We start from the raw sequence: 15,323 nt of genomic DNA, 5'->3' as shown, positions 1-15,323 counted from the left end.
TATACATGAGGGAAAAAAGTATAAGTGTGAGTCATGAAAAACATGTTATCATCACTGCACAACTTCAGGTCAACATTAGAAAACCAATATGTGAGGTAGAAACGCTCAACATAGCTTCTTCACAATAGCATAATGTTCTATGAGATAAATTCAAATGATAAAACAAGATATTAACATGCCACCTCAAGTATATCTGGTACAGAATTTGCAGGATTCATTTAAAGACTGCCCACACCTTTCAAATTCTCTAACCAGCCGACATCAGCAAAAAACATTTAATAGCTTTAACAAGGCTTTTATTAAAGATTATTTGAACCCATCCATCTTTTATACCACTTTGAGCAACTAGATTCCAGGTGGCACTGCATGGCATCATCAAAATAAGTATCACAACTGATGTTTGTGCATGTAAACATGATATCCAGATTTCAGAACCTTGGATAAAGGTGCTTTCAGTAAAGCTATAATTTATTATGAGAAAGTTTCACGGATTTATCATAGACTCATCAGTGACATCTTTCTGATGTACTAGTCACCACGGTAATGAAGAAACATCCGGCATCATCGAGTGTGTGCTGCTGACCCACAGTGTATTTACATACTCTGTTTCTGCTTCCACCATGTTGAAGACAATCTGGTTCCTCTTCCTCATGCTCTCAGCGTGAGGGGAGCAGATGTAGTCCTGAACGATGATCTTCCACTTCCTCCGACACAGCCAGCCTCGCATGAAACTCTGCACCTGTTGGCGGAGGACAACAGACATACATTCAGAATTGGATTTACGGAGAACTAAATGGTATCGGGACATCTAGTACACGCTGTGTACTGTGTATATATAATTGGCTTACGTACTTTTTTGATCTTTTTGATATCCGGGTCTTCGGTTTCATGGTAGACGTGGTACGGCCGCATCCGCTCCTTAGTTTTGTTCAGAGCTACAATCTTCATAAACAGGAAATCAGACATAACCAATGTGAGCATAATGTGAGTGAATAAACGCAAGCAGCACTCTTTAAAGATATCGTAAGAAAATGGCCAATAAAACTCCCTGACTTACTTTAAAAGCACTCAGATGGATCACACACGGGTTTTAAGATGTATTTTATAAGGCTATCACATCACCACAGGGAATACAACTTGCTTCTCTCTAAATATTACATAAGAGGGCATGTATTCAACTGTTTTTGTTTTCAGCAATGTGGTGCCTTTTTTACATGAAGAGGGGATGAGAGAGAAGAGAGATGGTGAGTCACTGCTGATGAATGTAAGCTAATTAAGGTTCACATGTGCCTGACTGTGTTTGGTATATCCATGAACAGTATAAATCTGCCATGTTAGGAAACCATCTGTCCACCGGTGCCGATTTTAGAATCATTTTACAGCCATGAAATATGCACAGATCGTCCTGTCAGACTTTTAACATTTACTCACTGCAAAAAAAAAAAAAAAGTCTACAAAGTTAGCATCATCCTCCTGGATGGTAGGTCCAGAGCCAGAACATTATTAAGTCTAACATTGTAAACTTAATAGACTTCTTATGTGACAGTGATGACTAACTTCAAACACAGCAGGTAAAAGGATTTTCGTGGCAGCACTGCCGTCTGTGCAGATATAAGCGGGAAAGAGGTTAAGATTGGTTTTGGTACCATATCTCGCTCAGCTTTTTGTTTTCACCACCAGGCCTCTTGAAAACATCAGTGCATTACACACACAGCGAAACGAACAAAGGATGCAACCAAAGCCAGAAACAGCCCCACACCTTCATCTCCATTCCCTTCTGCACCAGCACCATCATACAGCGGAGGAGAGACAGACTGCCAACTGTTGACAGGTACAGAGGCTAGTTGGTTTAATTATTCATAAACACGGAGCAGTGCACGTGCGCGCACACTCACACACACACACACACACACACACACACACACACACACACACACACACACACACACACACACACACACACACACACACACACACACACACACACACACACACACAAACAAAAGTATGGTTTAATTAGCTGGATCACCAACTATAGGCTGGCTCTCGAAGTCTAATCCTTTTTTCATGAGCTGCCCCATTACACAGGCAGATGTTTCCAAACATGAAACGACTTTCCTTAGCATTCTCATTACAAGCTGAGTTAACCATATCATACCAATGAGATATAATCCCAGAGAGGGAATATTACTACAAAGCATTTGTACTGGGATAACCCATTACTGTAAAACAGAGAATTGTTTCTTCTCAAGGACAAAAGTAGCATTTGCATGCATGTTTCTAAAGATTTAATTTTCAACACAAATAGCAAAGATAGAAATAGAAATGACAGTGGACTTGGGATTTATGGAGATGTTAGCAGCTGGCCAAGTGAGTGAAAAGCATCCTCGGGGGACAACTGTTGCACAGCATCAACATTAGTATTACTGAAACCCCTGCACATCAAGAACAACTTTGATGTTCCTTCTCGTAGATGCAGACACATGACCAGCATACACATAAGTTGCATTCCATCAGATATAAAAGAAAGATCAAATAAAGAGATTAACATGATACTGGAATGCTGGAATTACAGTGGAAATAATGCAAGGGTAACACTTTTTTTCCTTGCTTTTTTAGTGGTTCAATATGACCCTGCAATATGCTTGCATGATTTATTTATAATTAACTAAAAAATGTGCTTTTGTTTATATATTTTAGCTGTATAAATTGTCGATTTAAAATCTGATGCAAAATATATGCAGATTTTCCATTATAGGTAGAGTCACAGTAATGGTGTTTCTATGGTGTCCCTATTTTTTAGACGTGTAATGAGTGAAATGCTTTTATGTAATGATAGCACAATACACCTCTACTGGATAAAATTGCATTGGAAACCTTTTCTTTCAGAAAAGGCCAAAAGACATTTACATTTCCTGTGGTTGCATGTTTTCACGTGAGTGGCAATTTGTTATGAGTTCTGAATAGCAGTGTTGTGGAGGTCATTTGTGGTTTATGTGTGAGGAAAGTGATTCATCGGACAATGACACCGTTGCTTTTAATAAGTATAAAGATTTAGCATCTGTTGGTAAGGGCGCTGATGGACTGTCGTTATTGAATGGTGGGCTTCTCCTCCCAGGTGACTGAGCATCGTTCACACCCACTCTTCCACTGCCAGGAACATAGCCATGATCACACATGCACACACACACCAACAAACCTATATATAGTTATGTACATACTGTATGCTTCTCCTTGGAATATGTTACATGTGTTGAAGAAGAGTGATCTCTGAGTAGGAGGGCCGGAGTGAGTGAGTGAGTGAGTGAGTGAGTGAGTGAGTGAGTGAGTGAGTGAGTGAGTGAGTGAGTGAGTGAGTGAGTGAGTGAGTGAGTGAGTGAGTGAGTGAGTGAGTGACTGACTGACTGACTGACTGATTGACTGGCTGGCTTAATTGGAAATATATCTTGTTTTTTAAGATTTTCAGTTCTTTCCAAAAGTCTGTGGTCTGTTGTTCTGGCTTCTTTGACTCAACATTAGCAAGTGTCAAACATGTCCTGCACCCTTGCCTTGATTGCTCAGATTAGCCAAATATGGGGCAAATTTGTTTTGAGATATAGTAATATTCAGCTCTTATTTTAATGTGCCACGTGGATGTATTTCTGTCTCTTTATGAACTTGAGGAAAACCCATTAAAAAAACAGCAGCACTGAGAGCTGTATAAAATCCTGCTTCAGATGCTGGTTGGAAAACATTTGTTTACATTTTTAAACGCCCATTTGTTTCTTCCTCCTGCTTCCTCTGGATCCTTCTCTAACACTGTGGGTATGAAGATGGTGGGTGTAGATGAACAGTCCTTTTTAAATGATACAGCTGAAGGTTACACTACTCTAGACTTCTATCTGGGCAGTTATTGTTTGTGATAATAGGAAACACATTTCATTATTAGTGGTCCCAGATTTTTATTCAAAGTTACTTCTGTATTGACTTTTCAACCTGCCTGAAGGGTATATGAGATCAGAAGTACAACAAGAAAAGAATATTTTTTGCTTTCACAAAACAAACAAACAAACTCTGCACAGAAGGGATGGTTTCGATGAAATATGCAGGTTTCTATTCTAATAGGATTAATGCATTTGAAAATGATTTTTTTCACCTTAGCAAGGAATTAGAATCCAACATGGTAGAGGTGATAATTTCCTGGTAACAAATTATTGTCATGGCATTAAAAAGGATTAACTGTGATTTAAATTAATGAAGCTAGATATAAGCAATATCCTCTTGATTACAGTTTGAATGTGTGTGTGTGTGTGTGTGTGTGTGTGTGTGTGTGTGTGTGTGTGTGTGTGTGTGTGTGTGTGTGTGTGTGTGTGTGTGTGTGTGTGTGTGTGTGTGTGTGTGTGTGTGTGTGTGTGTGTGTTTATACACACTCCAAATGTACCTCTGCTTTGAGCCTCTCGATTTCAGTGTCCTGATCCTCCAGTTGCGTTCGCAGTTGATTGGCCGCCACCTTCTCAGTCTCCACAATCTGCACAAGGTGGATGTACTTCTGCATCAGCACCTCACGCTCAATGATGATATCCGAGTAGCTGAAAATTTCACAGAAGTGTACAGAGGGTCAGAAATCATCAACACAGCATTGATTATAATGTGGAATCAGCGCAATAAATTTCAGCACTTCTGTTCAATGATAGCTGCAGTAGGAAATTAGTCATTTAAATGAGCATTTAAATCAGATTGTGTGTACCTGGCCTGCTGAATGGCTTCCACCCATTCATCGCACTCACTCTCCTCCTCAGTCCGCAGCTCCAGAGGCTTCTGTCCATCATGGCCAAACACGATGAGAAAGTAATGCTGAGGAGTGAAACATAGAGAGAAAAACTGTTTATTCTTGTGGTCCTGTGACCAAACAAGCCTTCAGTGCCGCTCTGCAACGCTGTGAACCATCTCTTTTTACAGCTCCAGGTGTTTTGGTTGGCCCTTTGAGATACTTACTGGCCACAAATAATCACATATAGCATGGGCATATGGGAAATATTTTCACACATTTTTTTAACCCAGAGTCATTCAATTCAAAGTTTCAAACACCTCACATGTCAACTGAGAGGCAGACAGGGAGGAGGAGGGTGGCTCCCTGAAATAAAATATCAAGTCTCATCTATGCCTCCTTTCTTCTTCTTCTTCACCAACATATTATCATCACCATAAATTATCTTGCTCTCTGTCTGCCCCCTCTCCCATCCTCCCTCTCTCTGTCTCTCCTATTATTCTGATGACTCGCTGTGGGTATTTGCCTTTAAAATACTTTGCATCGCTTGTGCACAGACACATGCATGCGGCATGCGAGAGACACACACCTACTGCAGAGCACACGTACATTCACTCGGCATTATGTGAAGTGATAGAGGCTTTTATTCAACTGGTCATGTCCTGGGGCATTGGGTTACCAGAAGAGCTACTATTCTTAGACAAGGAAAACAGAGAAGACTGAGCTTTGCATGGGCTTTCTCTCTGCTCTTCATCCAACTGCCTCTTTCCTCGTCCCTCTCTCTCTCTTTGCTCTCCACCTATCATCCCACTCTGCCTCTTCTGCCCCGCTCAACCGGCTTCCTCACTTCTCTTGTCAAAAAAACCCACTCCTCCTACTCCTCCTCCATCCTCACATCCCTTCATACTTTTATCTCTTTATGTCTCTCCCAGTAAGGATTCAGTGAACCAAACACAGCCAAGAGAAGAGACGTTTGGCCCGCAGGAGAAATAGATGGGCTTCGGCCCCTGCAGTGGGGATGGGTAGGGGACAGGTTATTGGAACACACACACACACACACACACACTGACACACACGCACACACACACATACACACACACACACACACGGACCTCCCTTCATTTCCATCCTCATTCTCCCATCCCTGCTTTTTATGTATCTGTCATTTCGATTCACTGCCTGACTATATTTTATTACATCAGCAATAATATGTGCTCTAACAGTCTTTGACAGGGAGAGGGATGAAGACAAAAAGAGACAAAGAGAGAGAGTGATAGAGAGAGGGCGAGAGAGAGAGCGAGCAAGAGAGAGAGAGAGAGAGAGAGAGAGAGAGAGAGAGAGAGAGAGAGAGAGAGAGAGAGAGAGTAAGCTGTTACATAATATTCCTTAACCAACTACATATTTCTAAATTGTGTCACCACCTAACAAGATAACATTTCCATGGCAACCGTGATATCTGATGCTTCCGCCGTGTTTTGCACTTCCATTTTCTGCTTTTCACTGTCACCTCTATTCATTTAATACTTTTAGTGATCCATCCTGTAATTTTAGACATGGGAATAAAATAGCACCGAGTAGAAAGTAAACAAAAAATTGCTAATGCAACTCCAGAGCTTCATATGGATAATCTGAGTTTATGTTATCTGAATCTAAACGTTTAGGATAAACTCCTATCTTATCAAGCATATTTGACATTCACCACCTGTTCAAAGAATATAAGCACAAAAGCTTTAACATTACTTCAGTAGTGATTTATCTAGGTTCTTTGAATATGCAGTGTGTGTGACCATTATTTTTCTCACATAAAGAAGGTAGTAGAGAGAAAAGAGGAGTAAATATACCATTTATATGTACTTGGTTTAACAATCATAATCTTTAAGTTAGATGAAAGCAGAACTAAGAGTGTTGGGATATAATTGCTGCTTTGGTGGGTGTTCTGTAGGCAAAATATACTTACATCTATCCATTTTCAAACAGCTATGCACAACATACAGTCTGATCCCAGATAACATACTGTAATGTTAAAATGCAGGTCACACTATGTACTTTCGGAACCACAATCACACATTCATTCAATTAAAAACACTAATTCGCCCAGTGTATGTGCTTTCGATTGTGGGAGGAAATAGGAAGCACAGGAAAACTCCACACAGTTCTCAGCCTTTACTCATAGTGGCAATTTTCTAGCTCTGAAGTTGAAGTGCAAACCACTACACCAGTGTGTAGCCTTCAAATAAACACAGAGTTAAGAAAAAAAACGAAAGTAAACACAACATAGAGGCAAAGCACTACAAAAATGGACGCCTCCAGCTATGTTGTAACACTGCAGAGAGTTATTTTTCACAGGTTACCAAGGTTTCAAGAACAGTAATCTGTAAAGGCAGTGCTGAATTGTAAACGCTGGTAAACGTGTTCATAAGCACTGCATTATTCATTGCACAATGTAAACTGCAACATTTTTCATGTTTGTGAATGATTCCGTCCATCTTACAGTAAGTGAGAATAAAAGCGTGAGTGGCATCCACAGCGTTACACCAGAACAATCCGCTGGAAACGGTCTGAGTTCGTTTGCTTGCTCACCATGAAATGATTAAGTGTAGTGATGAGCCCCCACAAGCACAAGAATGTGGAGTTGAACGTGTTTGTGAAGGAGCTATTAAAAATATCTTAGAATTATAGCAAATAAATCTGCATTTGACAAAAAAACAAAAATAAAAAACTTATTAGCATAAACCCTCCCAGTATTCTGAACAACTGGGGGGGTCATGCCTGACATTGAAAGAAAATGCACTAAATGAATTGTATGTGTTTGTGTACATGTCTGTCAGGTGCGAGCCTCAGTTCACCCTGTTATTAAATCGGCTTCCATAGTGCTCGCACGCAATATCACGTTGGCGAATGGTTTTATACATACAACCCCTTAGTAGATCAGGCCTTCTGGAGACCTCAGCTGACTGTGGGTGCAGGTCCGTCACGAGGCAAACACAAAGAGCCATTCACACCAGAGACCTTACAAGGCGAGAGAGCTAACCATCAGCTTTCCATCAAAGATTGTGATTTTTTTTTTCCTAAGGATGATAATACAATAATTATGTTGCCCTGAAAATATTTAGTATTCAACACTGTTAATGTATGATATATTAAGAATGAATTGATTATATATTTTATTCCTTCTGCATTGAATTCCTCTTCTTGTTTATGCTTGTAGCTTAAAATGTGTTTAGGTTGTCACTTTGAATGTTTGAATAGCTAATTGCACATGTGTTCCCCTACATTTGTATGCTGCTATTGTACCATTCCCTTTGTGGCATCACTGACCCAATTTCCTACAAGCAGTCATTAAAGTTTAATCATATTGCATGCTTTACACAACATCCTTGCATCGCTGGATTAAAAAAAATGAATGAATTACACTGTATTACTGTAATAACAAGAGCTCATTATTTCTAGAGGATTCTCTGTACATGGTGGAGAACTTGGATGCTGTGTTGGAGGTTGCAAACTCATTTCTGGCTAAAAACACGTAATAAGCGATACTCCAGCTCTCACTGCGTTGTAAACATGGAGCCTCTAAACTCTCCAGCGCCATTCAGGACTGCCAGCTAGTCTACCTTCGAATCGACTCAAATGTAGCCTCCATCCCTCAGGGCGTTCACTGTACTGAAAGAAATTTCATTTAGACAAATAAAAAGAGAAAGGCAACAAGGAGAGAGCGACTCTTTGCTCTTCTCTCCCATCTCGTGTCACTAACAACCGATTTACCACTCACCTTAAACTTGTGATCTCAGTAATGTCCATACAGAGGGAGAGTATGACAGAAGAGTGTGTCGTACGACCACTGAGAGGGGGATTTCACTTTTATTGTGCTTTTCAAACACTTGAGCAGCCCCCAAAGTGATATGCATTCACACACCAATGGAGGCGACTGCCATGCAGGGCACTCAGCCCAGCCATTGGGAGCAGTTTGGGGTTCAATGTCTTGCTAAAGGACACTATAGGGAATCGAACCTGCAACCTTTCAAATGATGTGGACAACCTGGTCCACCAACCGAGCCACAGGCACGCCGACTGAAGCCTACTGCATGCGCACACACACACACACACACAATTAAGGTTTATTTTAATGCGGTTCTGCAATAAAACCTTATTTTCTCTCTTTATTAAACATTAAAGACCCAAAGCCGAAGCCGGACTTGATAGTCATACATTCATTAAGCAAAAGATAGCTGGGTGATCCAGAAATATTCGGCTGTTATAAATATTTAAAAGCACAGATGACAGAACCACTGTTGGGATCTACTGATGATTACAGACTGAAATAGCCACTAATGATGCACCACTGCAGTCTGCTTTGGTATTTTCACTCAGTCCAAATTGTGTTGTAAAGCACTAGTTCTACCTTTCAGTGTGTAGGCTACTACCTGGGAAAATATCAAACTCTCCACCATTATGGCTGACCTGAACTACAGTAGCAGTGAACGCGAAATACGTCGGCCATTACCGATAAAAATGCCCTTGGTCCGGTTAATATCCTCTCAAAACCGGTCTCATGTCCAAATTTCCGCTGCTGTATATATGACTGGTGCTACCCGTACAACAGGTTGAGAATAACTTGGATCTTGTTTTTCAGTAATTCTCTCAGCCTTTCAAGGAGACCAGTGATTATTGCTTTGATAATGTTTGTTTTAGTGGGTGGAGAGAGACAGGAATACTGAATGTTTTAAAAATGTCTGTTTCCCACTGTGGCTAAATGAGTAGAGAGTTGCAGGGCTGAAAGTGTGATTAAACAGCAATAAGCAAACAGCGAACACTCAAGCACTCAAACACTAATAGAGATATATTGTACCTTAGGTACCTTCTTAAACAAATATGGTGTTTTCCAATCTGCTATATTCGTGGACCTACAACAATTTGTTTGTTGTAGCTTTCAAGGACAGGCTGACTTTGGATCATTTAGTCATGCATGAGTCAGTAGCTGAATACAAAAGAAGTTGGTAGTTTTTGACTGGTACTGAAAACTGGTATTCAGTTATGAGTAAAATAAAAAATGGAGGTGAGAGGTTAACAGTGTCGAGGGATATAATTGGTGTATATGGCTCAGTTACTGAGGAAACGTTCTGCAACCCAAAAACTTTACTAAAAGAAAACATTATATCTGTACTGAATAAATTAGAATATTTTCTTAGAGTCTCTGATTGAACAAAAGCAATTTAATTCTAGTTTTGTGTGTGTGTGTGTGTGTGTGTGTGTGTGTGTGTGTGTGTGTGTGTGTGTGTGTGTGTGTGTGTGTGTGTGTGTGGGGTATTTGGGTACACTGACTACAAACACCATTTGTAGCCAGAGCTGTGTTTTCAATGATTAAATGATTGATGAAAATTGCAGGAAATTAAGGGATGATAGGTGATTGAGGATGAAATCACTCATGTACAGTTTACTGTAGTCACAACAACATGATCCAGAAAAGGGATTTAGTTAAGCTGCAAGGAAAGTCACATTGAGTGTGCTTGTATGTGACTACATGGTTTATGTCAGTGTTTGTTTTGTGCATTCATTTAATATAATGCATCAGATTGGCTATAGAGAAACATCAGAAAATCTTCAATGGAAAAAACCTTTGGAAAAAAGAAAGGGTTAGCTGTTGATTGGATGACCCTCACGGCTATAGTTATCCTGTAATAATTCACCAGAGAATAAACAAAACAACAAGGTGTGCTAGTTATTATGTCTTCAGACATTATCTAAGAAATAAGTGTTCACAAAAGACAATAGTGCAATATCTGAAAACAGAAAATTATTTCAAAATGGTAACAATGGTTGCTAACACACATGCTACAGGTTTGGTTTTTTGAATCATCGTCAAAAATATGTTTGACTGTGCCTTTTGTAAAGCCTTGTGTGAATCCAGTCGTCTTGCAGGTAACTTGAACTACAGGTTGATGTGAAAAATCTCAATTTTATTACCCCCTGACAAAAAAGTGCAAGACTTGTGCAAGCTTCAATCACTGGCTGGATACACAGTATAACAACAGCTGTATGTATATAAAAAAAATAGACAGATGTATACTAAGCTTTAGCAATGCTAAGCTGTGATCCAATCATCCATCAACCCATTCCTCTTCTATACCAGTTTAATAGGGATGCAGGGACCATTCAATTATTCAAGCTATACCAGCTAATGCTGCATGAAAGGCAAGACAAATCCAGCATGGTTTGCATTAACTATAATGAGCAAACAAAGCCACTGACATGATTCTTCAAATATAAGCATGAAAATAGGATCATTTAAAGAAGTACGGTTTCATTTCTGCTGGACCATGTGGACGTGCATATTCATTTTTGGTCACAAATTCAATGCCAAATAAATATCATTAGACTGCTTATTTTTGTCTCCATCTATCCACATATTCATCGTCTATACTGTTTTATCCAACTCTGGATCATGGGGCTCTGAAGTCAATAGTGGGTGAAGGTGAGGTACACATAGAACTGGTAAAACCTACAGAGACCACGCACACATTCACAGCTCTGGGGACCTAATAGAATTGCACATAGTTATGGTATATATCCAAAATAGAGTATGTGTTTTTGGAGAATAGAGTATCCAGACGATATGCACACAGAGAGAACATGCAAATTCCTCACAAAAAGCCCACCCGACCAAAATCTTGAATCAAATGTGAGATTCTAAGACCACTATGTGGTTCTTGTTAGATCTCATTGCTATATATACGTATTGTTTGATTGTGGCAATTCTGTTCCATCTAAAAAATGAAAGTTAAACCATTGCGGTTGAAACATCAATGAGCTGAATATAAACTACTGCCACCACAAAATGACATTGCTGCAAAAAAAAAAGTATGAACTGAATATGGTAGAAAATTGAATAAAAGACAAGAAGCAGAGTGTTTGTGGTGGATATCAGACATGTTTCAGATTTGAAATGATATCTTTTTCCTCATCTTCCCATCTCAGCTTGATATGTGCTGATGACATGCCAAAAGGGGAAATCATTTAGTCTTAACTCTATATACCATGTGGCTCCACCTTTGGGCTGCTGTGGTGAACCAAAGACTGCTCAGTGATACTGAGTCCCGCTGAGTGATAATTAGCACTTCAGAGAAACAAAACAGAGGCACGGCGCATTTGTGTATGTGAGATGATACTGGAAACCGATATAATCCATAGAGGGAATTTCTTGCTTGCGTGTGGGAAGATGTACGCTGTGTTTCTCTGTAAAAGATCAGGGACAAAAGGAGAAAATAAATGACAAAACAAGCCCATATTGTAATTGTGAAAGTCCATTAAAATTGATCGTGTCACACCACCTGTTGCTCATGAGAGAACACAATGCTTCAAATATAAACGCAAGAGATTATTGACTTCGTAGTTGTAAAATATTCAGGCCTGAGAAGACCATGGACAGGAAGCGTCAGGTCATTTAAAGAGCGACAACAAATAAAAGAAAACTAGAAAACTTCAAAACTGGACCCAGTGAGAGTGATTAAAGAAGTATAATATAGAAAATAGCCATGTTCACAGGTCCACGGTTCATTCCATATTTCCATGTACAGCCATAATCACCCAGCTTCAGAGACAATAAAAGCAATTTGTGAGAAGATACTTTGGAGAGAAGAGGAGGGAGTGGGTTCAGTTTTTCCACCCACCAATCTTCTGGATCAGACTCACAATCTGCCTCTTTCCTCTTTATACTCCTCTCATTTCTCAGTGCTCATCATGCTCCCACAGGGGCAATAATGTCTTTTTTTGTGCTGGATGGAGCTTCTCAAAATGCTTTAAGGACTAAAGCATAATAAAAAAATTTTAAAAAACCCAAGCAAAAAACAACTGATTGCAGTTGTCATGAAAACCTTGCACACTCAATTAAATAGGGAGGTTTTAATTTGTTTACTGTACAGAAAGGCATTTTTTTTCACACTCACGTGGTACATATGAGACCTTAAACAACGGATTAATGTTTCATACACAACTAGATGCCATCCTTCGTACTTGTTGGAGTAAACAATGTAGTACTCCAATAAAGGATGAGTATGTAGCCGCTTTTGTCATTTCTGACACAGATAAGACTGATAAAGTTTTATTGCTGTAACACCGATATTCTTCCTGGTCTTCTGGGACTTGTTGGAACATTTTACAGTGTTGTAAAATAAAAATAGTAAAATGTGACAGTTAAGAGCCACCTTGGCAAAACTACTAAAATGAGACATTCCACTAGTTCACTTGATATATCTAGTTTGAGTCAGAGAAAAGAAAAACAAGGCTTAAACAAAAATAAATTAGACTGTTGGGACATATTTGTGGGACCTAAGGTAATTCCAACATAACAACACAAAATGTTATTTCTATACATGTTTGGGGCTACTACAGAGGACATTTGCGCTCCCCGAAGATCTGAGAATAAATATGATACATTTTAATTTTATTTCAAAGCTGGGCTAACAATGTCTAGTTATGTTAACCTCAACAGCGATACTTTTGAGCCCCACTACAAAAAAAAAGTGCCATCAATGTGTGTCTGTCACCAGAGAACCCCGAGTGAATGATACCCAGAGTGGAATCCATAAATGTGGAGTTTGCATGTTATCTCTGTGCTTTCCTGGATGCACTAGAGGTGCTCTGTCTTTTTCATATGACACTGACATGCTTGTTGGTTTAATTCAGGACTTTAAGATGTCTGTAGGTGTGAATGTGTGTGGGTGATGTTCTCTCTGTCGACACAGAAGATAGTTGGAGGAATATTCCAGGAAAGGATGAACACAGATAGGATGTCACACAACGCAATACATGTAAATCTGCTCTTGTTTACCTGGTTATTTGTCTCATCAGTTTAAATAATATCATCTCGAAATGTCTATCCCTGTAAGTCCAAATCTGTAATTTCACTTTTCATTTCCAACGCTGTCATTGTGAAATGATACAAAACATTAATCCGACAGCAGCAGCAGCACTTTATGTAACCACTGAATTCAGCTAATGATGTACCAGCTAATGCAACAATCACTGAATCAACATCCCACATCCTGCTGTTTTGGGTTGGGTTTTTTTGTGTGTTTATTTTCATTACCTTAAATGCTGATCACTTCCTCCACAGAAGTTTCTATAATACAGTATATGGCTGTGCCATAGAACTCGTACACACTCGCTGTATCTGAGTAATAATAACTGCTGAAGCTTCCTCAGAGCACTTTGATCAGACCGGGATCAGGGATTACATGGCTGCTTATGTGAGATAAAACACAAATTAAAATGATAGCTCCTCTTCTCCACTGTTTACTTTCATTGCTGTGCCATTACATTACCTCAGCTGAAAACATGTACGCGAAATATTTTGCATACAGGAATTAAGTTGTTACCAGTAGGGTTTTGCTCTCATCTTTAGTTGTTTCATTGCTGCTCTGTCATGTCATCGCCTGGAGGAAACATCCCGCTGCCTTTATGCAATAGATACTGATTTGGACAGTTTCTTCTATGAGTCCCACAATGCACCAGCAGAGGAGTCTAAACACTCCATAAAGCTGCTCTCGTGTATTCTTGGGAATTGCCTAAACTGATCCTGTAAAAACAGTTTTCATATGAACAAACACATGAAGCAACTTCACAATTGTATTACCTCATGCTGAAGGTAATAATGTGACAAATGTGTCTGTTTTCTTTTGTCTTTGTCTTTGTTTTTCCTTTCTTCTTGTCGGCGCCTATAGCTTGTGATGAAAGGAACATGTATAATAGATGCAGGGACCGACAACACCACAGAGGAGGACAACGGCTTGAAGCCCTTGAGAGCCTAGATCTCCCAGAGGGACCTACAGAAGGCTCAACTCCTCAAGGAGAAATGCCAGAGAAATATTGGTGCAAAAATGAAAATCTTAAACCCAAGGGATGTCTGTTTTATGTATTATCCTAACATACTCACGTTCTAGCATTTTAAATGAAACACATTTACCCCTGCCAGACTAATATGATGCAACATGTTCTGATTTCACTATTTTGCAGAAAGTAAAACAAACAAAGTAGAATTATTTAGTATACGGTTGCTGCGTTCATGATGGTGATGAGAACTGATTTTTATATTGAGGGGAATAATCTTTCAGAAACATATATTGATTGTATATAATTGAGTCTCTGGTGAGAACTTTTTCTTCTCTCTCTGGACCTTCTGAGTGTATCTAATCTGTAGGTATAAACCTCACCCATTTGGTTTTTATTCATGAGTTTTGCCTTACGCTCTTGTTTTTCTACTCTCTTGCCCCAACCAGTTAACAAAGAAGACCACCTACCTCTACAGCCCTGTACAACCCCGACTGGATTTTCCTCTCCCTCGTTGCCCATGTGGAATTTTCTTTGTTTTATTGTGAGGTATTGACCTGACGATATAAAATTACTTTGGCTGGGTACAATATACGTAATTAATAAAAGCTGAACTGAGAGACAATGAACATGAACCGAATTTGAAGATGAGACAGAAGCCATTTGGAAACTTTAAGGTCCACTTTTTTCCATGAGCAGGTTCTCGGCTCAGTAGTCAGAAATCTATTTGTTTGCTTCTCTGCATTCACTTCAT

At 39.4% G+C, this 15,323-nt stretch overlaps 1 protein-coding gene across 1 annotated transcript in view; it reads right to left on the bottom strand.

Annotated features, from left to right (window-relative positions):
* rasgrf2b (Ras protein-specific guanine nucleotide-releasing factor 2b) overlaps positions 1–15,323 on the bottom strand; it is a gene marked incomplete at both ends in the record, with an annotated part of 41,535 nt that overhangs the window by 19,517 nt on the left and 6,695 nt on the right. The window contains 4 exons of the mRNA XM_080499000.1: positions 603–739; positions 853–942; positions 4,421–4,568; positions 4,727–4,833. Of these exons, the coding sequence (XP_080355126.1) occupies positions 603–739; positions 853–942; positions 4,421–4,568; positions 4,727–4,833 (482 nt within the window). The remainder of the gene's footprint in view (positions 1–602; positions 740–852; positions 943–4,420; positions 4,569–4,726; positions 4,834–15,323) is intronic.

Source organism: Blennius ocellaris (genome assembly GCF_963422515.1).
Source record: "Blennius ocellaris genome assembly, chromosome: 7".
NCBI classification, from domain to species: Eukaryota; Metazoa; Chordata; class Actinopteri; order Blenniiformes; family Blenniidae; genus Blennius; species Blennius ocellaris.
Note: the sequence above shows the minus strand (reverse complement) of the source record. Positions and strands in the feature narration are given on the sequence as shown.